Source organism: Sorex araneus, chromosome 7 (assembly GCF_027595985.1).
Source record: "Sorex araneus isolate mSorAra2 chromosome 7, mSorAra2.pri, whole genome shotgun sequence".
Taxonomy (NCBI): domain Eukaryota; kingdom Metazoa; phylum Chordata; class Mammalia; order Eulipotyphla; family Soricidae; genus Sorex; species Sorex araneus.
Window position 1 is genome coordinate 30074098 of NC_073308.1, and position 25380 is coordinate 30099477.

A 25380-nucleotide genomic window follows, 5' to 3' on the forward strand; every position below is an offset into this window, starting at 1 on the left:
GAGCAGATCCTGGAGTAAATTCTGATCATGTAGGGATGTGGGATCCAGACAAAACAAAGCAAAAAGTTTACAGATAATTCCAGTTTCATTAGCCTTCTAAAAGAATTTTTTTTAATTGTCATTATATTTATTTATTTATTTATATATTTATTTACTGATTTCCTTTTTGGGTCACACCTGGCAATGCACAGGAGCTACTCCTGGCTCTGCACTCAGGAATTCTAATGGCAGTGCTCAGGGGATCATATTGGGTGCTGGGAATTGAACCCAAGTCGGTCGCATGCAAGGCAAACGGCCTATCTGCTGCGCTATCGCTCCAACCCCCCGTCTAAAAGAAATTTAAGAATAAAAAAAGGAAAATTTCTTTAATAGTTTGATAAAATTGTCTAGTAAAACCTTTTGAATGGGGCTTTTATTTTTAGTGTGACTTCTTTTGTTGGTTGTTTTGATTTGCTTATTTTTTTGTTGGGTGGAAACTGGGCATCAAAAGTGAAGCTCAGGGACTCAGGGGTCGCACAGGAAAGTCATCGTTAGCTATGGTGGCAGTTTAGTGTAAAACTCTGAAGATCTGATGTTGACCAGATCCTGTGAGGCTAGAGATACTTGGGATACTCCAGAGGACTGTGGGAAAAGCTCTCTTGGGAGACCGTTCAGAGCTGGGATTTGAACTTGCATCTGGACCAAGCTAATTATGTGTCCTAATCACTGTATTATTTCCCAATCCCTTGAGGAGACAAATAATTATTATTTTCACTGCCTCACTAGTAACTAATGAGGTATGCTGATTTCTCCTGAGTTAGCCTTGAGAGATTAAAGAAGTCTAAGAAAAAATATTTATATCTTTTAGGTTTTCCAAGTTCATGGCAATTTTTTTTTATAGAATGTTAGATGATACTGTGAAATTTTTTGTGGTATTTTTTAGAACTTCCTTTATTTCTGATATGTTGTTTCAGAATTTTCTATGTTTTATTTTTTTCTAAATTGAATTAGAATGACTAGTTTCACAATCTTGTTTCTACTACTTAAAAGGCAATGCTGGTTTCGTTGTTATTCTATAGAATTGTTTCTTTTTCATTGAATTTTCTTAAGTTTTGATATTTCTCCCCTTCTGCTTTGTTGGGTTTTCTTTGTTGGTCTTTTCTAGTAATTTAAGAGGAGATGTGAGGTTATAATTTGGGCTATTTCTTGATGGATGCTTTAATTGCATGAACAAGTGATATTGCCAACTATATATTGATTTGGAAAGCTTTCAGTAACTAGCTGTGTAATGGGATTCTTTCCAACATTCTTTTTTTTACTTTCTTGCACTGAATTTGCTTAATCAGTATTCATTGTTCTTTTCATTTGTATAAATATAATGGTCAAGTTTCTCTGTCATAACTACTTTATCCCATCTTATATAGTTTTATTTATGATGTTTTTCTTTAATCACTTCATAATGTTTTGATCCATATACTACTGAGTAAATGTTGAGTTCTGGAAAGACAAGTAGTAACTGACATGAATGTGCTCTGAAGTAAAATGGCATTCTGTAAGTTTGGCTTTAGAAGATAGTTGAATGAATGTGCTGATATTCATCAAATTGATTGAAAAGCATAAATTCATATGGCATTAAGCAAGAATTTAAATCATTTAAAAATAAATAAATAAGAAGAAAAAGAATTTCCAAGACAAACATTTCGCACTCTCAGTGTCAAAAGCTGTAATAGCTGTTGTGAAAGGGCCTAAGCTGAGATGATCAGGGTCTAAATTGAGATGTGGCAATTGGGTTTCTTAAGAGAATCAGGCTAGGGGAATATGATGCCAAATACAAGTCGTCCTATACATCTGGGGCAAGTGGAAGAGAAGCCTGATGATGTCTTTCGGCTTCCTAATACCCCAAAATTATTACTCTGCCTTTGGCCAGACCCCAGCAACTTGGGAACAAGTTTACTGGGAAATTAAAGGGCCAAAAGTTAGTTATATGGGAGTCACATCCACAAACCACCACCACCTCAGTTGTGACAGCTCATTTTTTGGCCTTATTTCAGAGACACATAGATAAATCTCAAAAAATATCAAAAGCCAAAGTTCACCGTGGACCCGCGCATGGCTGAACGGAGTGGGGTAAATCATAGGTGGGCATGTTGGTCTGGTGGCTTGCCCAAGCAGAGCCCCCAGCAGCCTCTTGCTTATATAATCCGAAATCATCACCACTCCCATGGCCTGATTCCACTGTCTCAGGACAGACCTCACCAAGATATAATCTGTTGAAAATTCTGGCATACTGATTTTGTGACTGAAATTTCCGGGCTACCTCGAAGTTGGGATGGGCTACCTCCCCCCACGTTCTAATACTCATGGAAGCATTGGCAGTCACCACCACAAACCACCTCCAGCATCACCCTGTAATCTCTACCAGTGACCTTGCCTCAGGGACCCAAAAATAAATCTCAAAAGAAATCAAAGGCAGTATTTAAGCTCAGACTCACACATGTCTGAAGAGACCAGGGCAAATTGGAGGGGGTGTGGTATCCCTGTGACCACCCAAGCAGAGTCCTGAGCAGCCGCTTGTTTCCACAATCCAAAATCTCTCATAATGAGAAATGTTACTGGTGCCCGCTCAAACAAATCGGTGAGCAACAGGATGACAGTGACAATATAATGATTCTCTCTCCAATGCTAATGTCTTCTCCAAATACGAAGATAAACTTGACTTACAGATACTTCTAGGATGGAAATGTAAGTTCTATTAATCAGGAAAATGTAACTGTGTTTGTTTCTATAATTTATCTTTCCTTTCAGGCCCAGAGACAAGGAAAACTATTGGACAAAATACTTGTTCTTCTCCCCTAATTATTTCTGCCTCACTCTACAAGGAGAGTGATCTATTCATTCTCAGGCAGATGGAACAGAAAGGAGATGGGTAGCTAGAAGACCTACTAAGCTGGTAGTATAGCTTATTCATAGGAGAATGACCAGTTAAGCATGGAAACCAATTTGGTTCATTCTATCTACTGCCTAAGTGAATTTTTATTTTTCTAATTTACCATAATTTATCCTCAACAGTTTTCAATGGTCAACAAAAATTTTTGATCATGAAAACTGCTTTTCCTTTTAATAAAAAGTTTCTTAACAAGAAGTACACTCTTCTAATTTCAGTCAAGTGAGATTTTGGTGAACAGATCTCAAGATCCATTAAGGTACAAAACTGCAATGTGTCTTCCAAAAAAATGCACTAAAGTATTATTTTAAGTGGGTCGTATGCTTAGACGTTGTTGAATAGATGATGTTTCTTTTTTCATACTCATTTTTAAGACTCTGCATTGTGAAACACTAGAAAGCTTTACTAACTTTTTTATTTCTGGAACTTGCTCAACTCTTTTGCACCAGAAAGTTTGGCTTTATACTTCCAACCTCAGTGCAAAGTTCTGCAGGTCTTGAAACAAGTTATTTCTTTAACACCATGACAGAGACCTAGTGGACTATTTTTCATAAGTCTCTTGAATGTTTGTGGTGCATTCAATTTTTCTAGGATTATAAATAAGACTATGTTTCTAGGGAAAATCAGATAGAGAGAGAGAGCAACTCAAGTCAAGGAAACAGCCTGTGTAAGACACAGTAATAAAGAAATATTAAGGTTAATGGACTCTACTAAAGATGAGGATGACATAAAAATGGAAGAGGAGAGGAGATATACAAACATAGACAAGCAGGTGTATAAAAGCTATTGTCATTAATTTTCATGGAAATGCGAAACAAAACAATGAAATACTTCACATCAGTGAGAATGGCATATACTGAGGTGGTAGACTGTGAAAAATCAGTGCTAGTGGGGTGTGCCCAAAAAGGAAACTTCATCCACTATAGATGTTAATGTTGTGTGTTTTAGCCTCCGTGTAAAACAATATGCAGAAGGGCCACTGATGTCATTCGGAAGGTAGGGGACTTGCCTTGCATGCTGTCGACCTGAGATCGATCACTGGCACCACATGTGGTCCTCTGAGCAGTGCCGAGTGAGCCCTGAGCAGAGATACATATGGCCATAAAATAAATAACATGAGAAATTAAAAGAATGTTAGTGTATGTAATAAAGGAGATTCTGCATTATCAGATTAGAAAAAAAATCTCTAGGAATAACAGATGTTGTAGGAAAATTCTTAAAGAAGATATAAATTATTTAATGTTGAAGCCTACGGGGTGCAGCTAGATAGGTCCTAAATTTGATTCTGTCCTAAATGTGCATCTTAAAGCAGCAACTCATCTTTAGTGGATATCAGGATATTAGGTCTTCTGCTCCACCAAAGGTCTTCTGTTTCCTTTTTGACGAAATAAACCAAGGTTTAAAAGTATCCTAAATGTACTAAAAGAATTAATAAAAGTTTTCATTTGAACTCTTATAATAATATCATTATGTTATAGTTGTTTTAAGTTTTAGAGTAATCTGGCTTTGCGTCTGGAACTTTAAATGGATAATTTTACCTGATAAACAAAACAAATTTTAGACTTCCAAAGTCTAAAATCATTAATAAATTTAAACTATTTTACAAATGATTTGCAGGTATTAACTTGCATTCACTTGATTTAACTTAGAAATTTGGATGTCTTAAATCAGCTTTCAATGTATACTGTGTGGCCACAATGCACTTTTTGGTGATGTTACATTGTGCCTAGTAATTCACCTTGAAATCGTTTTTTTCCTCTGTGGCATTGACCTCTGCTGGACTGAAGTTGTTTATTCCAAAGGGAGCAATGTTCCATCAGAAGACATAATAATGATGGCTTTTAACAGATATTTGAGTGTTACCTACTTTGTTTCTTGACTTAGAAGATTTTGATCCATATCTTTAGATATACCTCCTTGGAATACTGGAAATAGTTTCTGCTCCCCCACACACATAAACAAATGCTCTTTAATTTCACAATAAAATTGTAGATTTTTTAATTCTGAAATTTCTTCAAATAGTAGACTGTTCCTTCAGTCAGAAATCATATTCTAAATAGTTTAAGTTTGCTGTATGTTACAGTGGCTTGGCATTCTATAGAACCTTGCTAAATGGGAAATGATGAAGCAGGAGCATGCCTTGGTATGTGAACAACCCAGTCGTCATTGTCTCTATTCGAACTTTTAGCCCAAGGAGGAAGGAATCTTTTCTCATATCATTCCAGGAAGATGCCGAATATTTCAAGAGCATCTCTAAAACTTTAGTCAGACAAAATTCTTCAAACTAGCCCATGGCAATCAGTTCACTCTGTCCAGACCCAGGTCTGTCTAGATGAAACTCATGAAGGTCAAAATCTTAACTTTTCTTTTCTTCCTACCTAGAGACTCTTCCTTTGTCTCTAGGACTTCTGAGGTAGTTTGCATTTTTCCTGAATGTATCATTGTACCTAGAAGAGCTTATCAAAAACTAATATGAACAATTTTTCAAGTGTACAACTACTAATCCTGATATTTTCAGAAAATGTTTTTACATTTTCATCTTTTATGGAGGGTTCTGCCAAGCAGTGCTCTGGCAACAGGGGGCCATGTGAAGAGAAAATCAGCCAGCAGTGAGGGCTTGAGGAGGCTTGGTCACACCCAGCAGTGGGTGTGGCCTTATGAGCTGGCCTGGGGAAATTGCAGTCATGAAAGTAATTTTGCAACTGTTTTGTTTTCTAAATATAATTAGCAATAGAACACCTACTACAGATATAGACCCCTCAGCCATCTACTGGGATAGAGAACTCCTAAAATACATCCTCTTAAGTTTAACTGTGCCATGTAACCCTGTCAATGGACAGCATCCAGAGACTTAAAAGCCAGCTCACAGAACAGAGCAATGCAATGCAGAGAGTCTCTTGCCTGAGTGCCTGGTTGTCTTCCCCGGGGCCTCCTTGGAGAGGATGGGCTCCAGCTTCCATCCCCACCCCAAGCAGAACTCCCGGCGGCCAAAGACCTCTGGAGTCTCGCCACAGCCATGGTCAAGGCTAACTCATCTAAAAATTTAAATATTCTTGAAAATGTAAGGTCTTAAATTACACCGAGGTCAACGTGTATTGTTCATACTTTAATATACACCTACTGAGAAAAATATATGTTAGCAATATAATGTTATGAATATCTCTCTCGCCAATGCAAATGTCTTCTCCAAATACGAAGATAAACTTGACTTACAGATACTCCTAGGAAGGAAATGTAAGTTCCATCAATCATGAAAATGTAACTGTGATTGTTTCTATAATGTATCTTTCCTTTCAGGCCCAGAGACAAAGAAAACTATTGGACAAAATACTTCCTCTTCTCCCCTAATTATTCCTGCCTCTCTCTACAAGGAGAGTGATCTATTCATTCTCTGTCAGATGCAACAGAAAGGAGATGGGTGGCTAGAAGACGCACTAAGCTGGTAGTATAGCTTATTCACAGGAGAATGACCAGTTATGCATGGAAACCAATTTGGATAATTCTATGTACTGCCTAAGTGAATTTTTATATTTTCTAATTTACTATAATTTATTCCCAACAGTTTATAATGGTGAACAAAAATTTTTGATCATAAAAACTGCTTTTGATTTTAATTAAAAAATTCTTAACAAGGAGTACACTATTCTAACCTCAGGTATGTGAGATTTGGGTGACCAGATCTCAAGATCCAATAAGGTACAAAACTGCAATGTGTCTTCCAAAAACATGCACTAAATTATTATTTTACATGGGAAAATACTTAGATGTTGTTGAGTAGAGGACGTTTCTTTGTTCATACTCATTTTAAGACTCTGCATTGTGAAACACTAGAAAGCTTTACTAACTTTTTTTATTTCTGGAACTTGCTCAACTCTATTGCACCAGAAAATCTGGCTCTATACTTCCAACCTCGGTGCAAAGTTCTGAAGGTCTTGAAACAAGTTATTTCTTTAAAACCATGACAACGATCTAGTGCACTAATTTTCATAAGTCTCTTGAATGTGGTGCATTCAATTTTTCTAGGATTATAAATACTACTATTTCTGTAGGGGAAATCACATAGGGAGATTAATTCAAGTCAAGGAAACAGTTTGTGTAAGACACAGTAGTAAAGAAATATTAAGGCTAATGGACTCTACTAAAGATGTGGATGACATAAAAATGGAAGAGGAGAGGAGATATGCAAACATGGACAAGTAGGTGTATAAAAAATTATAGCACAGTGGGTAGGGCGTTTGCTTTGCCATCGGCTGACCAGGGTTCTATTCCCAGAATCCCATATGGTCCCCTGAGTACCACCAGGGGTGTTTCCAGAGTGCAGAGCCAGGACTGACCCCTGTGTTTTGCCAGGAGTAAGCCAAAAAACAAACAAACAAAATATTGTCATTCATATTCATGGAAATTCAAAACAAAATAATGAAATATCTCACGTCGATGAGAATGGCATATACGGAGGTGGTAGACTGTGAAAAAAGCTGTGCTGGTGGGGTGTGACCAAAAAAGAAACTGCACCCAGCATTAATGTGAATGTTGTGTGGTTTAGCCTCTCTGTAAAACAATATGCAGAGGGGCTGGAGAGATCATTCAGCAGGTACGGAGTTTGCCTTGCATGCTGTCAACCTGAGATCAATCCCTGGCACCACATGTGGTCCTCTGAGCAATGCCAAGAGTGAGCCCTGAGCAGAGATACATATCACAATATGAATAACGTGAACAGCTAAAAGAATGTTAGTGTATATAATAAAGGAGATCGTGCAAAATCAGATTACAAAAAAAACCCCTAGGGATAACAGATGTTGTAGGAAAATTCTTAAAGTAGATATGATTATTTAATGTTGAAACCTACTGAATGCAGCTCGGTAGATTCTAAATTTGATTCCATTCCTAAATGTGCATCTTAAAGCAGCAACTCATCTTCAGTGGATATTAGGATATTTGGTCATCTGCTCCACCAAGCTGTTTCCGGTTTGACCAAGTAAACCAAATTTTAGAAGTATTATAAATGTACAAAAGAATAAAAAACTGTTCTCACTTGAACACTCATAATAATATCATGTTATAATTGTTTTAGATTTTAGAGTAATCTGGCTTTGTGTCTGAATGTTAAAGGGATAATTTTGCCTTAAACAAAACAAATTTTAGACTTTCAAAGTCTAAAATCATTAATAAATTTAAACTATTTTACAAATAAGGACAGAACAGCAGGCATTAACTTGCATTCACTTGATTTACCTTAGAAAACTGGATGTCTTAAATCAGCATTCAATGTATACTGTGTGGCTACAATGCACTTTTTGGTGAGGTTACTTATATTGTCCCTAGTAATCCACCTTCAAATCTTTCCTTTCCTCTGTGTTATTGTCCTCTGCTGGACTGAAGCTGTTTATTCCAAACGGAGCAATGTTCCATCAGAAGGCATAATAATTATGTCTTTTGACAGCGAGTTGAGAGTGTTTCCTATTTTCTTACTTGGTTTAGAACACTTTTTGCTTTTACATCCATAATTTTAGATATCCATTTTCTGTGGAATACTGGAAATATTTTCTACCACCCCCTGCAAACAAATGCTCTTTAATTTCACAATGATATTGCAATTTTTTATAATTCTGACATTGCTTCAAATGATAGACTGTACCTGTAGTAGGAAATCATATTCTAAATAGTTTTAAGTTTCCTGTATATTACAGTGGCTTGGCATTCTACAGAACCTTGCTTAATGGGAAATGATGAAGCAGGAGCATGCCTTGGTATGTGAACAACCTAGTCATCATCGTTTCTATTGGAACTTTTATTTTTTTAATATTTATTTAAATTTATTTACATATTTTATTTTAATTAGCAAATCACCGTGAGGTACAGTTACATACTTACAAATTTTCGTGCTTGCGTTTCAGTCATGCAATGATCGAGTACGCATCCCTCCATCAGTGCCCATTCTCCACCACCAATGATCCCAGGAGCCCTCCCACCCCCCCCCCGACCCCATCCCCCTAACTACACCCCGCCTCTGTGGCAGGGCATTCCCTTTTTTATTTTATTTTATTTTTATATAATTTATTTCTTTTTAATTAGTGAATCACCGTGAGGGAACAGTTACAGATTTATATATTTTTGTGCTCATGCTTTCCCCATACAAAGTTCAAGAACCCATCCCTTCACCAGTGCCCATTCTCTAGCACCAGAAAACCAAGCATCCCTCCCACCCTCCCCAGTCCCATCTCCCCACCCCCGCCACACTGCCACTATGGCAGGGTATTCCCTTTTGTTCTCTCTCTCTGATTAGGTGTTGTGTTTTGCAATAAAGGTGTTGCGTGGCCACTGTGTTCAGTCTCTAGTCTACATTTGGCACACATCACCCTTCCCCCGCATGACCTCCAACCACATTTCACTTGGTGTTCCCTTCTCTGAGTTGCCCAGAATGAGAGATCAGCCTCCAAGCCATGGAGTCAACCCCGTTATATATTTATACTATTCTTGGGTGTTGGTCTCCTAGTCTATAATTCTATATTCCACAGATGAGTGCAATCTTTTTATGTCTGTCTCTCTGACTCATTTCACTTAGCATGATACTTTCCAGGCTGATCCACTTATATGCAAACTTCATGACCTCATTTTTTCTAACAGCTGCATAGTATTCCATTGTATAGATGTATCAAAGTTTCTTCAACCAGTCATCTGTTTTAGGGCACTCGGGTTTTTTCCAGATTCTGGCTATTGTAAACAGTGCTGCGATGAACACGTAAGTGCAGATGTCATTTCGATTATACTCTTTTGTTCCTCTGGGATATATTTCCAGCAGTGGTATTGCTGGGTCAAATGGGAGCTCAACCTCTAATTTTTTGAGAATCGTCCATATTGTTTTCCAAAAGGGCTGAACTAGTTGGCATTCCCACCAGCAGTGTACAATGGTCCCTTTCTCCCCACATCCTCTCCAACAGTGGTTGCTTTTGTTCTTTTGGATGTGTGCTAGGGTCTGTGGTGTGAGGTGGTATCTCATGGTTGTTCTGATCTGCATCTCCCTGATGATTAGTGATGTAGAGCACTTTTTCATGTGCCTTTTGGCCATTCGTATCTCTTCCTTGGGAAAGTTTCTGTTCATTTCTTTGCCCCATTTTTTGATGGGGTTGGATGTTTTCTTCTTGTAGAGTTCAACCAGTGCTTTATATACCATTGATATCAACCCCTTATCTGGTGGGTATTGTGTAAATATCCTTTCCCATTCTGTAGATAGTCTTTTTCTTCTGGTCACTGTATCTTTTGCGGTGCAGAAGCTTTTAGTTTAATGTAGTCCCATTTGTTGATCTCTGTTTTTACTAGATTGCTTAGTTCCGTGTCATCTTTGAAGATACCTTTATCTTCAATATTGTGGAGGGTTTTGCTGACCTTGTCTTCAATATACCTTATGGTTTGTGGTCTGATGTTGAGGTCTTTAATCCATTTTGATCTGACTTTTGTGCATGGTGTCAAGTCGAGGTCTAAGCCCATTCTTTTGCATGTGGTTGTCCAGTTGTGCCAGCACCATTTGTTAAAGAGGCTTTCTTTCCTCCACTTCACATCTCTCGCTCCCTTATCAAAGATTAGATGATCATACGCTTGAGGTTGTGTGTAGGGATATTCCACCCTGTTTCATTGGTCTTCGGCTCTGCCTTTGTTCCAGTACCATGCTGTTTTAATTGTTACCGCTTTGTAGTAGAGTTTAAGGTTAGGGAGGGTGATGCCTCCCATCATCTTTTTACCAAGAATTGTTTTAACTATCCGTGGGCATTTATTGCTCCATATAAATTTCCGGATTGCTTGATACGTTTCTTTGAAGAATGACATGGGTATCCTTATAGGGATCACGTTAAATCTGTATAATGCTTTGGGGAGTATTGCCATATTGACAATGTTTATTCTCCCTATCCATGAGCAGGGTATATGTTTCCATTTCCTCATGTCCTCTTTTATTTCATGAAGTAGCGTTTTATAGTTTTCTTTGTAGAGGTCCTTTACTTCTTTAGTTAAGCTGATTCCAAGGTATTTCATTTTCTGGGGCACGATTGTGAATGGGATTGCTTTTTTCATGTCCCTTTCTTCTGTCTCATTGTTTGCATATAGGAAGGCCATGGATTTTTGGGTATTGATTTTATAGCCTGCGACTTTACTGTACAGGCCAATTATTTCTAAGAGTTTCTTACTAGAGCTTTTAGGCTTCTCTAGGTATAGTATCATATCCTGTGCGAATAGCGAGAGCTTGATTTCCTCCTTTCCGCTCTGAATCCCCTTAATATCTTTTTATTGCCTGATGGCTATTGCTAATACTTCCAGTACTTAAAGAGAAGTGGTGAGAGTGGGCATCCTTGCCTAGTCCCGAATCTTAGAGGAAAGGCCCTTAGTTTTTCTCCATTGATGGTAATGCTTGCCATAGGTTCGTGGTAGATGGCTTTGACTATCTTGAGGAAAGTTCCTCCAAAACCCATTTTGGTGAGAGTTTTTATCATGAATGGGTGTTGGATCTTGTCAAATGCTTTCTCTGCATCTATTGATATGATCATATGGTTTTTATCTTTACTTTTGTTGATATGATGGATTATGTTGATTGACTTCCGAATGTTAAACCATCCTTGCATCCCTGGGATGAATCCCATTTGGTCGTGGTGTATGATCTTTTTGATGAGTTGTTGTTTTCTATTTGCTAGTATTTTGTTAAGGATCTTCGCATTGGTGTTCATCAAGAATATTGGTCTATAGTTTTCTTTGTTAGTGGTGTCTTTGTTTGCTTTTGGTATTAGGGAGATATGTGCCTCATAGAAACTGTTTGGAAGGGTTCCTGTCTTTTCAATTTCCTGGAAAATCTTGAGGAGAACTGGTAACAAGTCTTCTTTATATGTTTGGAAGAATTCGCCAGTGAATCCGTCTGGACCTGGGCTTTTGTTTTGGGGGAGACTTTTGATTACAGTTTCAGTTTCCTTGATATTTATGGGCCTATTCAGGTATTTCAAGTCTTCTTGGTTCCGTCTTTGGAGATTGTGGGAGTCAAGGAATTTGTCCATTTCTTTTAGGTTCTCTTGTTTAGTGGCATATAGATTTTCAAAGTAGTCTCTGATGATCTTTTGAATCTCCTTGGTTTCTGTTGTGATGTCTCCCTTTTCATTTCTGATTTGGTTTATTAGGGTTTTCTCTCTTTCTTTCTTTGTGAGTCTTGCTAGTGGTTTATCAATCTTATTTATTTTCTCGAAGAACCAGCTCTTTGTTTCATCGATCTTTTGGATTGTTTTTTGGGTTTCCATATCGTTAATTTCTGCTCTAAGTTTTATTATCTATTGGAACTTTTAGTGCAAGGAGGAAGGAATCTTTTCCCATATCATTCCAGGAATTCGATGAATATTTCAAGAGCATCTCTAAAACTTTAGTCAGACAAAAGTCTTCATACTAGCCCATGGCAATCAGTTCACTCTATCCAGACCCAGGTCTGTCTAGATGAAATTCATGAAGGTCAAAATCTTAACTTTTCTCTCCCTCCTGTCTTCGTTTGTCTCTAGGACTTCTGAGGTAGTTTGCATTTTTCCTGAATGTATCATTGTACCTGGAAGAGCTTGTCAAAACCGAATATGAACAACTTTCCAAGTGTACAACTACTACTCCTGAGATTTTCAGGTTAGGTATTGTTCTTACATTTTCATCTTTTATGGAGGGTTCTGCCAAGCAGTGCTCTGGGAATAGGGGGCCACATCAAGAGACAATCAGCCAGCGTGAGGGCTTGAGGAGACTTGGTCACACCCAGCAGTGCTCTGGGGCCCCATGAGCTGGCCTGGGGAGATTGCAGTCTTGAAAGTCATTTTGCAACTGTTTTGTTTTCCAGATGTAGTGAGCAATAGAACCCCTACTACAGATATAGAGCCCTCAGACAGCTAATGCGATAGAGAACTCCTAAAATACATCCTCTTAAGTTTGTAGGGCGCCCTGTAATCCTGTCAAAGGCGACCATCCAGAGACTTAAAAGCCAGCTCAAGGAAGAGAGCGACACAGAGAGTCTCTTGCCCGAGGGCCTGGCTGGCTTCCCCGGGGCTTCCTTTGAGGGGTTGGGCTCCTGCTTCCCTCCCCACCCTGAGCAGAACTCCCGGTGGCCGAAGACCTCTGGAGCCTAGCCACAGCGATGCTCAAGGCCGCTTTCTCCATATTCGGACAAGCCTCAAGCATGAAAGCAGAGGAACCCAGGTGTGTGGGACCCGGGGCTGAGACCTCCAAGGCTGCTCAGATCAAGACTGGGCCTCCTCTGCCCAGATTTCCCATCCCTCAGTAGCTAGGTGGTCACACCCAGGGCCTGCTCCCGGCGCTATGTAACTCTGTCAAGGGGCAGCATCCAGAGACTTAAAAGCCAGCTCCTGGAAGTGCTGAGACGCTTTGCGGCCACTCGACATCTTATAGCTTACTTCTCACTATGGGAGAACCTGGCAAACTACTTCTAAAATCTCAGGGCTTGGACGAATGGAGATGTTATTGAGACCGCTTGAGAAACTTCATCAATGGGATAAAGTTTAATCAGAGTGATTTAATCATACTGCCCTTGACCCTTACACTCTTCCTCTCCACAGAGTGTTATCTGAATGTTTCAGTTTTTGGTCTTGCAGCAGTTGCTTTCAACAGGGCTCCATGGAGTTTGACCCAGTGCAGGCTCAGCCTGTGTATAAGGGAATTTGACCCCCTGCTGTGCTCAGTGTATATACAAGGGGAAATCAACAGGTTGAATCAGGATTCCTCATTGGGATGCCTGTGGTTTCTTTTCTCAGGGCAGATGTAGATCCATCAGCCACTGAGATCTTTTAAGTAACCCACTTGCTTTCTGTTAAAACTCTGTCATCTTTATATCATAGGAATTCAAGGTGTTTTCAGTGCAATATACGAATTCTGTGGATTTGACTGATTAAGTCATTCTCTCTAAGATTGGACGATATTCTTATTTCCGTTTTCTCACTGAAGCAGCCTAATTTTATAATGTGTTTGTGTGTGTTGCAGTTTTATGGGTTCTATTAGTACAGGTGTCTAGGCACAGACTATTGGGTATTTTCCCTGTGATGGATTGGAATTGGTAGCCATGACTCTGATGGCCAGCTGGGCTGCTCTTTCCACAATTTCTTCGGGATTCTTAGAGGAGACTGTGTGAGCAATTTCAGCACAGGAGATGCCCACATGGATATGGAACTTCCGGAAGTACTGGGCAGCATGGGGTTCATCTACTTGTTATCCTCACAATCAAATTTGAGCTTCAAGATTACCTTGAGTAGATGTGGCTCACTGCTGGGAGTTTCTATCTTTGTCACCTACACACCAAGATCCAAATATGATAAAGAAGAAATTAAGAAATTTTACATGGAGCTGGAGAAGTTCTGTAAAGAAGAACACACCTTCTACAAGATCATTGTTGGTGATTTTTATGCCAAGATAGGACTGAGAAGGTCTCCCAAAGAACTCCACATTGGGTCCCATGGCCTATAATGGAACAATCAGGGTAAGAGACTAACTTCTTCATGTCGACCAAGACCATCCAAGGTAACTCAGTGTTCCAGAAGGCCAAATCAAAACATTGGACATGGTGAACATATCCACTACGAAATTGACCACATCATATTTGATCGAAGGTTTTGCCTGACCGATGTCGCTTTTCTCCAAAAATTCCAAGAGGGATCGGACCACCATCTCCATTGTGCAAAATTCTACTTCACAGAGCGGGGAGAAAGGTCTACAAAGTTTAAGTTTAAAAAGAGAACTCCAAGAATGACCACCAACTGGGAGCTTTTTGTCACTATTGCAGCAATGTGGGAAGGTGCTGTCATTGACAACATCAATGAGGATTACAATAGACTGGTTTAGCACCTCCATGACTGCGAGAAGAATGACAAGAGTGAAAAAAGTACAAACAGACACCTGTCTTAGGAAACTCTCGAGCTCATTCGCTAACGAGATTTGGCACAAACCTCAGGCAACCACAAGCTAACATCCGAGCTCGCAAAGCTGTGCAGAGAAGCCATAGAGGAAGACCTCAAAGAGAGAAAAGCAGCAGTGTTCGCTGATGTGGCAGAAGCCGGAAAAGGTATTCACAATGCTTACCTGTCCTTCGCCAACTACAAGACAAAGATGACAGCCCTCTGACGCATACAATATAAGACTATAAAATATTGAACAGCTGAACAAACAATAAACTATTGGAAATTGATAACAGAACCAGATTATTTCAGGTAATATAGGAGAAATTCAGAAAAAGAGAAGAGCTATACAGAATGTGCTGGCATTTAGTTTTTAAAATGTACATTTTGAATTAAAAATAAAAGCACAGCAAATAATAAGTAATTTTTATTTATTATAATGATGTTTGTAAAAATGGGTTTAAATATATGGTTGATTTTCATAGGTGGCTAAGAAACTAAATGTGTAAAGGTAAATAATATATAAGAGAAAATATACTGCCATGAAGTCAAAACCTTTCATGTACAATTTGCTTGGTGAAGAAAGAATTCACCCTTTTTAAGTAATGTATGATTGAAAAGTTAATTTCTATGCCTCTTGAAATCAATCTCTGAAGCAAGTTCTTTCTCTAATGCAAGTTGTCAAAACATGAAGTATTGGGAAAGTATGTAGGAATAGATTTCGTGCAAATTTCTTTGAACTTTGATATTTACTAAGTGACCTGAGCTTTCTGGGTTTCTGGAACTGCACTTAAAATCAGAGTCGAACTTGCTCTTGCCTCTAGTGAAACAACAAACCTCTGACCTCAAACCTAGTCAAAGCTCAAGGAGCACAACTTGTCTGCTCAGACTCATCGGCTCTTGGGAACAGCTGAAATGTGGATTCTGATCAGTGTCATCCTCATCGGGTGGGGATCCTGTGCTCACGGGCAAGGTTAGTCCATCTATATATCTGGACAGTTAGCTTCACTGTAACCTTGTGTCTTATCTAATTTCATGTCTATATTTTTTAAGATGCAAGCAGAGAGGAATATCTCTTCTTTGAGATTATCGTTGCTCTCATGCCAGACAAGTGTTAGAAAGTGATGGTGTCATAGACAATGGGCAAGATTTGGACAGAAAACTTGGATGGAGAATGAGACTGCAGCAGCAGATGGTCAGGCGGGGAAGGAAACTCAAAGGACTGGGGCACAGGTTCCTGTGTGTGAGTCAATCAGCTCTCATGGCCACAGCAAATCCCAGAACAAGGCAAGCCTTAGACCTTACCCAGTCCTTTTGGGTCCTTCGTTTTTTTCTCAGAAAAAACATCTCGGGAAGAGAGGAGCAACGAAGTAAAAGCAGGTTTCATTATATGTGTTGAGAAAGGGGAGGGAAGGGGAAAAAGAAAGCAATTCATTCAGGCAAAAAATGTTGGGCTTCTCCAAAGACAACTTGCTTTTATATCAATATTCTTTAGAATATTTCTTCAAGAGTCGTTGGCAGAAGTGTGGCAACTTTCTGAAATCCTCTTGGCAGACACCCCAAAATATGAGTTTTACTTGAAGTTAGAATAAATCATATTTATTAAATTTTAGCGAACAGACAGATATTTCAGTTTGCAATGGCCTGGAGTTTTCTATGGATATGAGAGCTAAACAGCTATTGATAAAGAGGAAGAGCTTTGAAGATTTTGGTGTTTTTCCTTTGTGTCCTTATAGCAGTGTTTTCCCCCTGCTGAAGTTTTTCCTCTCTGTAAAGGATCAAGCCTCTTTGGGGTCTGCAATGGTACCAGGGGTAGGTCTGATCCGTCTTGAATTTCTGTGTGCACAAGGTGAGATTTTTGTAGTCTTGGGTCTTGGATTTTTACTTTCCCTTAATTTATTTCATGGGATTGGGAGGGTGTGGAGGTCTGGGCTGGGTGCTTCCCTGAATGCCTGCATGCATACCCCAATGTATAAAGAATATACACCATACATTTGCCAATGTGAAACAGATGATCAAACCAGTTAATCTACAATAGGACATATTTATCATCCAAAGTAGTCTTTTGTGCTCAAAGGAATCCATGATCAGAAAACAAAGATAGCCCACAGAAATCAACTGTATCACTTGTCCTCCTGTTGAGCAGGCACCAGTAGCATCTCCATTTGTCCCTGTCGCGTGTTAGTGTAGCCCAGTGGCGTCTGCTTGCTCTAGGAGCACAAAGATCCTGAAACCGTTCATTCGGGGTTTTGATGAAGAAGTCTGACTATATCATAGGTGGGTGGCCACGCGGTGTTTTGAAGTCCGAGGAATCCAGTTGGTAACAGCTCTAGTCCAGCGGTCATCTCTAAATCGAATTAAATGTCTGGCCTATCTGATTTTTGACTCCTTGGCAAATGAGACAGCGTCTCTGATTCTTGATCATCTATGGAGGTCAGAACTCCAGATTCCTTCTTTTACTTGAGTGAAACATGATACTCCAAGCAAAGCACTTTGGATTCCTCTTTGGGATACACTTATAGTGTTCTCATCCTGTTTTCAGAGGGTCCAGGTCTCTGAGGTGTATATTAGTGCAGGCAGAACGGTAGAGTTGAAAATATGTGTCCGGAGCCAGAGTTTCTTCATCCTCTTAACCACTTCTTTGACTCTCTTGAAGGCGTTCCACGCTGCTCTCTTCCTCCTGCACAGTTCCGGTGCTAGGTCTCTTTACATCCATGATCACTTCTTTGTAGAATGGTGGGATCACAGTTGTGAATCCGTATTACAACTCGCAGAGGATCCTGATGTACTGAGTTTGAACACCCTGTTTGGCTAGGGTTTCGATAACCGCTTCAGTCTCTAAAGAGTCAAAGGCCTTCTTTAAATCAATGAACGTTAGAGCAGCATCTGGAATTCAAAAAGGGAGAAATTATTTGCCCACCACACATCTGATAAAAGTTTAATACCTAGAATATATTCAGCTCCAGTAGAACATTACAAAAAAAATCTAACCCCATCAATAATTGGAAAATTTCTTTGAGGTTTTCTCATAGAATAAATACAACTGGTCAAATGCATATGAAGAAATACTTTTTCCACTAATTATCTGTGAAATACAAATTAAAACAACTAAGTACCAGCTCACAACAAAGACTGGTATTCAGAAAAAAAAAAACAACAATACCATGTGTTGGCGAGGATGTGAGGAATAAAGATAGTCAACTCATTGCTGATGAGGATGCCGACTGGTTCCCTCCTTCTGGGAAGATATCTGATATTTCCCCCCAAAATTAGGATCACTCCTGGCATGCTCAGACCCAATGGGATGCTGGAGATTGAACCTGGGTCAGCTACGATCAAGACAAGCACCCCATCCATTGTACGATACCTCTGGCCCCAAGTTTGATGATTCACTTCACTTTTTATTTAGTGCTTTTACTGTTATTCAGTTATTAAACTCTAGCTTTTTAAATATTCCACATGTAAAAAAATTCATTCTCGAACATTGAATACCTGAAATTCAGGTATAAAGTAATTTGTAAGTCATGCCTTAATACTTTAAAAAAATAAAAGAAGGACTCTGTATCAGTCCTCCTCCCTCTGGCTTATTTCACTCAATACAGTATCATCTCAGAATGCTCAGTCTGATATGTGGGATATACAGAAACCTTGTCGGGGACCATCAGATGCCCAAAGGCAAGAGAGATGAGGAACAGGGTATGTGGTCTTAAGTAGGAAGATTGGCACTGGGGTAGGGATGAATGGGATAAATCAGGAAAGGGAACACGAGGACAATGGAGAGAGGGAAAGGGCTAGCCACAGAGGCGGGCTGGGGTTTGAAAGAGAAACTGGGGACACTGGTGGAGGAAAGTGCACTGGAAAAGGGATTGAAATGTATATGTCTGACACCTACATGGAATACAGAAAACATACAAAAAATTGAAGATCATCAACAAGACTCAGCAACCCAAAATCACGTTAAAACATTTTATTAATAGATTAAAACCATAGTATCATCTCGCTCATCCACATTGCAGCAAAATACATGATTTCACCAGTCCCCATATCTGAATAGTCTTTCATGGTGCATTTGAACTGTGCTCTCTTCATTCACTCCTCTGTTTTTAGGCACTTGGCTTTTTTCCAGAACTTGGCTATTGTGAACACCGTATAATAGACACAAGAGTGTAAATAACTTTACTTGTGATAGTGTTTTGGGATTCTTGGGTTATTTGAAGAAGTGGAATTGCTGGTTCTGATTATTTTCCAAAGAGTCTGAACCAGAGCCCATTCATACTGACAGTGAATGAAGGTTCCTTTTATACAAATCCTTGTCAGCACTTGTTGGTTTGCCTCTTTTGACATGTCCCAATCTCACTGGTAGGAAGTGCTACCTTAATCTTTTGATTCATTTTCATGATAACAGAGAGCATGGGTAAAGAAGGTTTCTCATCTTTATTTTCCTAGAATTGCTTGGGATACTCTGGAAATTTATTACTCTATAAGTTACTCCACAGAAGTAACAACAAAAAACTAAAAACCAAACCAAACAACAACAAAAATACCAAAAACCTAAGGAATAAAAATTAATATGGGGACAATAAATAATTCCCTAACTTCTATTTATTAGAAAACAGAGGTTTTAGAAGAATTCTTTGAATTAAAAGACAGCCAGTTCTAAGGAGGATCAAGACCACTTCTGAAACTTAGAGAAGTTTTGGTAGAGCCGAGACACAGTGGAGTAGTCAGGGCATTTGCTGTGCATGCAAATGGAGGAAAGTGCACTGGAAAAGAGATTGTAATGTATATGTCTGAAACCAACATGGAATACAGAAAACGTCCAAAAAATTGAAGTCCAAGGTATTTCATCAACTTATTTTGTCATGATATTTACATTTTAGAACATAGTTCTTTAAACAAGGGGAACTTTTTAAAATGTGGCTTATTGCCACTTGTGCATCCACATCAAAGATTATACTCATATGAAACATTTTATTTTACAATTTATATAGTATTTGTGTCACAAACTACTCAAAACTATATATTGTGGGCTTTTTTTAAAAAAGACAAAACACTGAATGGGAATGTACTGAACTTAAATATTCTCTTCAACATAGTAACTTTTTAACATTGAATTAAAATTTTTGTGGTTTACTCTAAATGAGAAAAGCATCTAACAGTGTTTTATTTTTGTTGAACTGAGCTTAAATTTATAGATATCAAGGAGCCTCTTATGAGTAGGAAACTCCTCTTTCATCTAATGTGTCACAAATACATTTCAGTTGCTTTCTGTGAAAACAAGACAGACCCTTTGACAAAGAAGACATTGTGTTAGGTCCCTTGAAGAAAGGAAGGAGGCCATAAGTCTCTTCATTTGGGAAATGCAAAAAGAAGTACACGAGGAGCTTGCAAACAGATTTCAGGCAATACTTATTTCCCACCACAGCTCTTAGTCCCAATGAAGTATGGCACCCATATAAGAACTCTGCAGCATAATATTTGTAACACAAGATAATTTATTAGCAAAGGAATATTACAATGAGATTCATTAGTATCAGAGCAAAGTTGAGTGGACTAAGTAATTTATAAAACACAGGTTTTATTAGTTATCATGACCTAGTCGAAGGGATACATACAAACCATCACCCACAGGTAAAATCAGCCCATCAATTTTATAAACAGAGTTTTATTAGAACATTGTCATTTGGTTATGCATTTTTGTGGCCATATTTGCACAACACAGAGTTGAGCCATTGCTTGAGAATTTTTATTATTTACTCTTTGCAATAATAGTTTCCCCAAACACACTGCAGTAAATTAGCTAATTATAGTAAGGAACAGCAGTTATAAATGTACATATGTTTATATATTTCAAATCTAACAAGTTTAACAAGCAAATTTACTTCTACCTATGTTCACTTCTAATGTAGTTTGTAAGGGAATCTGCTCACGATATCAACTGCAATAAACAGAATAAAGCTATCTTATCAACTTATTTCCATAAGCTAGAATAGACACCTTTCTAAAATGCCTTTTCCCACTATAAGGGAATGGGAGACAACTTAAAAATTCATGAAAGGACCTCCTCCTTAAGGGGGACATCTGACTTGCACATTCACTTCATGGTTCTGGCTTAGTCATTTGGTCATACCTACTTCACATGGGTAGAAAGATGCAATTTTACCACATGTCTTGAAGGAAAAGACAAGTGATTTTATTTATTTATTTATTTATTGCTTTTTGCTTTTTGGGTCACACCTGGCGATGCACAGGGTTTACTCCTGGCTCTGCACTCAGGAATTATCTCTGGCGGTGCTCAGGGGACCATAAAGGATGCTGGGAATCGAACCTGGGTCGGCCACGTGCAAGGCAAATGCCCTACACGCTGTGCTATCGCTCCAGCCCCAAGACAAGTGATTTTAACAGCTTTATGAGAATTACAGAAGTTAAGGAAATTGAAGGGAATTAAAGAATATTTGACATGATATTATTACTGAGCTTCTTGCCCTGTAAGGAATTGTGATGGTGAAAGAGAAGAAAATATTCAAGAGACCAGGAGGGGAATGGTACATCATATCAAAAAGAATGGAGAAACTCTGAGTGATACAGCAGGAAATACCTGAGGCTGTGTATATTTTTAGCAGATACGAACAAAAAATTCCACCAATTACATTATTTTTATATAGTTGATTATTTCAATGCATACTGATTTCTACTGTTCACATATCTTTTTTTTTTCCTCTTCAGAAGTAACATGTACTCCTCCTTATATTCAAAATGGAATTGTCAGACCTAAAAAATCCACATATAGAGATTAAGGTTTAGTCACATACGAGTGCATAAATAACTTTTACCCTACAACTCGGGGAACAACAATAAACTTCACAGTGGCAGGATTGGTACCAAGTCCAAGATGTTCTTGTTAGTTCCACTTATTATTTACCACTTCGTTATGAAATCACTTCCTCTTAACCACAAAAACATAAAGATGGGGCCGGAAGGAAGTGTATTCGTCCAGCAGGTAAGTGTATTCGTCCTGCACACTGCTGAACCAGGCATGCTTCCTGGCACTGAAGATCGTCTCCCGAACCCTCACAGGAGAAATCCCTGAGCACAGAGTCATGAGCAAGCTTTGAGCACTGCAATATGTAGCACAGCAATAACAACAAAAACCAAAAGCCTAAGGAACAAAAATTAATATGGGCACAATAAATATTTCCCTAACTGCTATTTATTAGAAAATAGAGGTTTTAGAAGAATTCTTTGAATTTCAAGACAGCCAGTTCTAAGTAGGATCAAGAGCACATCTTAATATTAGAGAAGTTTTGGTAGAGCTGAGCCATAGTGGAGTAGTCAGGGCGTTTGCTGTGCATGCAGCTGACCAAGGCAGGATTTCTAGAGTCCCGTATGGTGGTCACTGGAGTACCACCACGAATAATTCCTGAGTGCAGAGCTAGGAGGAAGCCCTGAACACTTCCAGGTGTAACCCCAAACCAAAGAATAAAACATTTAAAAGTACAAAACTCTTAAAATTGCTATTTAATGTTAGGTTTGGATATATCTATTTTTCTAATATAATGTAATTTCATTAGAATGCAAACATACGAGAAAGATGCTGGGAAATCATAGTGCCATCTAACATTTATGTATTGGCTACTTATTCTAGGTATGAATTTTCCCCCAAACTATTGACTCGAAAGAACAATTATGTTCCCTCAGCCTTTCTTTGATTTGAGACTTTGGAAGTGATTTACCAGACTATTTCTGAGTCACACTCTTCTGGGCTGCAGAGAGGTTGCGGTCTAGGCTGCAAGTGGGTAATAGCTTGGCTAGGCAAGAGCACCACCTTTTTGGATGACATTCTCACATGGTTTGGGCAGGAAATATCCGCAGCTAACTACATGGCAGGGCCATAGGTTGCTGGAAGGACAGCTGATGTTCTCTAGGGTTAGTGGTCTGCAATCGGAGAGGAAGCTTCCATGCCAAATCTGGGACAAATGAGTCCAGGACAAATACTAACAAATACTGACACTACAACTGCTTGACTGCCTTTTACTTAACTGATTTTGGGTTTTGCAGGCAGGACTTGAAGGTTACTCCTTGTTTAGTGTTTGAGGGATGCCCCTGATGATCAGGGCTACCATGAAGCACCAGAGAATGAACCTAGGCCTCCAGCATGCAGAGCACGTGTTCCAGTTTCTTGAACTCTCTCTTAGGCCCTGAGCCATATAAATTATTAAGAAGTGAGTCATTCAGAAGGGCTGAACTAGTCAGCATTCCCACCAACAATGTAGAAGGGTCCCTTTCTCCCCACATCCCCTCCAACATCAGTTGCTTTTGTTCTTTTGGATTTGTGCCATTCTCTGTGGTGTGAGGTGGTATCAAATAGTTGTTTTGATCTGCATCTCCCTGATAATTAGTGATGCAGAGCATTTTTTCCTGTGCCTTTTGGCCATTCGTATCTCTTTTTTGGGAAAGTTTTTGTTTATTTCTTTGCCCTATTTTCTGATGAGGTTGGATGTTTTCTTCTTGTAAAGTTCAACCAGTGCTTTATATACCCTTGATATCAACCCGTTATCGGATGGGTATTGGGTGACTTGTTCACCCCTTCTGGAAAATAATATGGACGTTTCTCAAAAAATTATAAATTGAGCTCCCATTTGATCCAGCAATACCACTTCTGGGGATATATCCCAGAAACCCAAAAAAAATATAGTCTAAATGACATTTGCACTTATATGTTCATTGCTCCCAGTTGGTGGTCATTCTGGGAGTTGTCTTTTTAGACTTAAATTTTGCAGACTTTTCTCCCAGCTCTGTGAAGTAGAATTTCACACCTAACGTCTGAGCTTACAAAGCTGTGCAGAGATTCGATAAAGGAAGACCTCAAAGAGAGAAGAGCAGCAGTTTTGGCCAGTGCAGTAGAAGCCGGGAAAAGTATTCACAACGCTCGCCTGTCCTTTGCCAACTACAAGACCAAGATGACTGTCCTCCAACGTCCCGATGGATCTATCACATCCTCCAGAAATGCAATGGAGAAAATTATTCATGACTTCTACTTGGATCTCTTTGACAGCCATGTCCACCTGCCCACATACCAAAGTCTGCAGGATGTATATGTCGTTCCCAGTGTTCTCTCTTCTGAAATCCAACACGCCATTTCACTGGTAAAGATTCGAACCGCATCTGCTCCGGACAAGTTCAGACCCAAACACCTGAAGAATCTGCCGTCAGTACTCATCAATACACCGGTTCGACTCTTCACACGTTACCTGTCTGAATGCAAGGTTCTGTCCCAGTGGAAAACCAGTAGGACCGTTCTGTTGTACAAGAAGGGAGACATCCATGACATCAGCAACAATCGCCCAATCTGCTTGTTGTCTGTCATCTACAAGTTGTTCACTTGTGTGATCCTGAATAGAATAGGCAGAGCACTTGAAGAAGGACAACCATGCGAGCAAGCCTGGTTCCGAAGAGGATTCAGCATGATAAACCATATCCACACAGTGACCAAACTCATTGAAGTTTCACGAGAGTTGAAGATGCCGCTCTATCTAACATTCATCAACTTAAAGAAGGCTTTCGTTTCTGTTGAGACTGAGGCAGCCATCAAAACCTTGGCCAAACAGGGAGTTCAAACTCAGTATATCAAAATCCTCCGTGAGCTGTACTGTGGATTCACCACCAGGATCTCACCATTCTACAAGGAAGTGATCGTTGATGTAAAGAGAGGGGTGCGGCACAGTGATACCATTTCACCGAAACTCTTCAGTGCCGCCCTTGAGAACATCATGCGAGGACTGGAAAGGGAAGAAATGGGAGTGAAGATAGATGTCGGCAATTACACCACCTACACTTCGCTGATGACATCGTTCTCATAACGCCAAACATAAGCCAAGCGGCACAAATGCTGGCCGACTTCGACCTCGAGGGTGGAAGGGTCAGATTGCAGCTGAATCTCAGCAAGACGATATTCATGAAAAATGAACTGGTCCCTGAAGCTCCATTTGCTCTCAATGGAACGAACCTCTTCGAATGCAGCAGCTATGTGTACCTGGGTTGAGAAATCAAAATGAGGAATGACTTGGTGCCAGAACTGCTCAGGAGGAAGAGAACAGCGTGGAATGGCTTCTAGAGCCTCGAAGAGGTGGTTAAGAGAATGAAGAACCTCCGACTCTGGGCACATCTTTTCGATTCCACCATTCTTCCTGCACTAACATATGCCTCAGAGACCTGGGCCCTACACAAGCAGGACGAGAATGCTATTAGGGTATCCCAAAGAGGAATCGAAAGAGCTACGCTGGGAATATCATGTTTCACTCAAGTGAGAGAAGGAATCCTGAGTTCTAACCTCTGTCGATGGTAAAAAATCAGGGATGCTGTCTTGTTTGCCAAGGCATCAAAAATCAGATGGGCCGGTCATATAATGCGAATCAGAGATGACCGTTGGACTAGAGCTCTTACAGACTGGATTCCACGGGACGTTAGAAGACCTCATGGCTGCCCACCAAGTAGATGGTCAGATTTCTTCGTCAAATCTCTGAATGAACTGTTTGAGGCTCTTTCTGTTCCTGG

The 25380-nt window shown here is 39.5% G+C and overlaps 1 protein-coding gene across 1 annotated transcript in view; it reads left to right on the plus strand.

Moving 5' to 3' along the window:
* The first annotated feature begins 15741 nt into the window (after positions 1–15741).
* LOC129406438 (complement factor H-like) overlaps positions 15742–25380 on the plus strand; it is a 68810-nt gene continuing 59171 nt past the window's right edge. The window contains exon 1 of the mRNA XM_055144202.1: positions 15742–15799. Within this exon, the coding sequence (XP_055000177.1) occupies positions 15742–15799 (58 nt within the window). The remainder of the gene's footprint in view (positions 15800–25380) is intronic.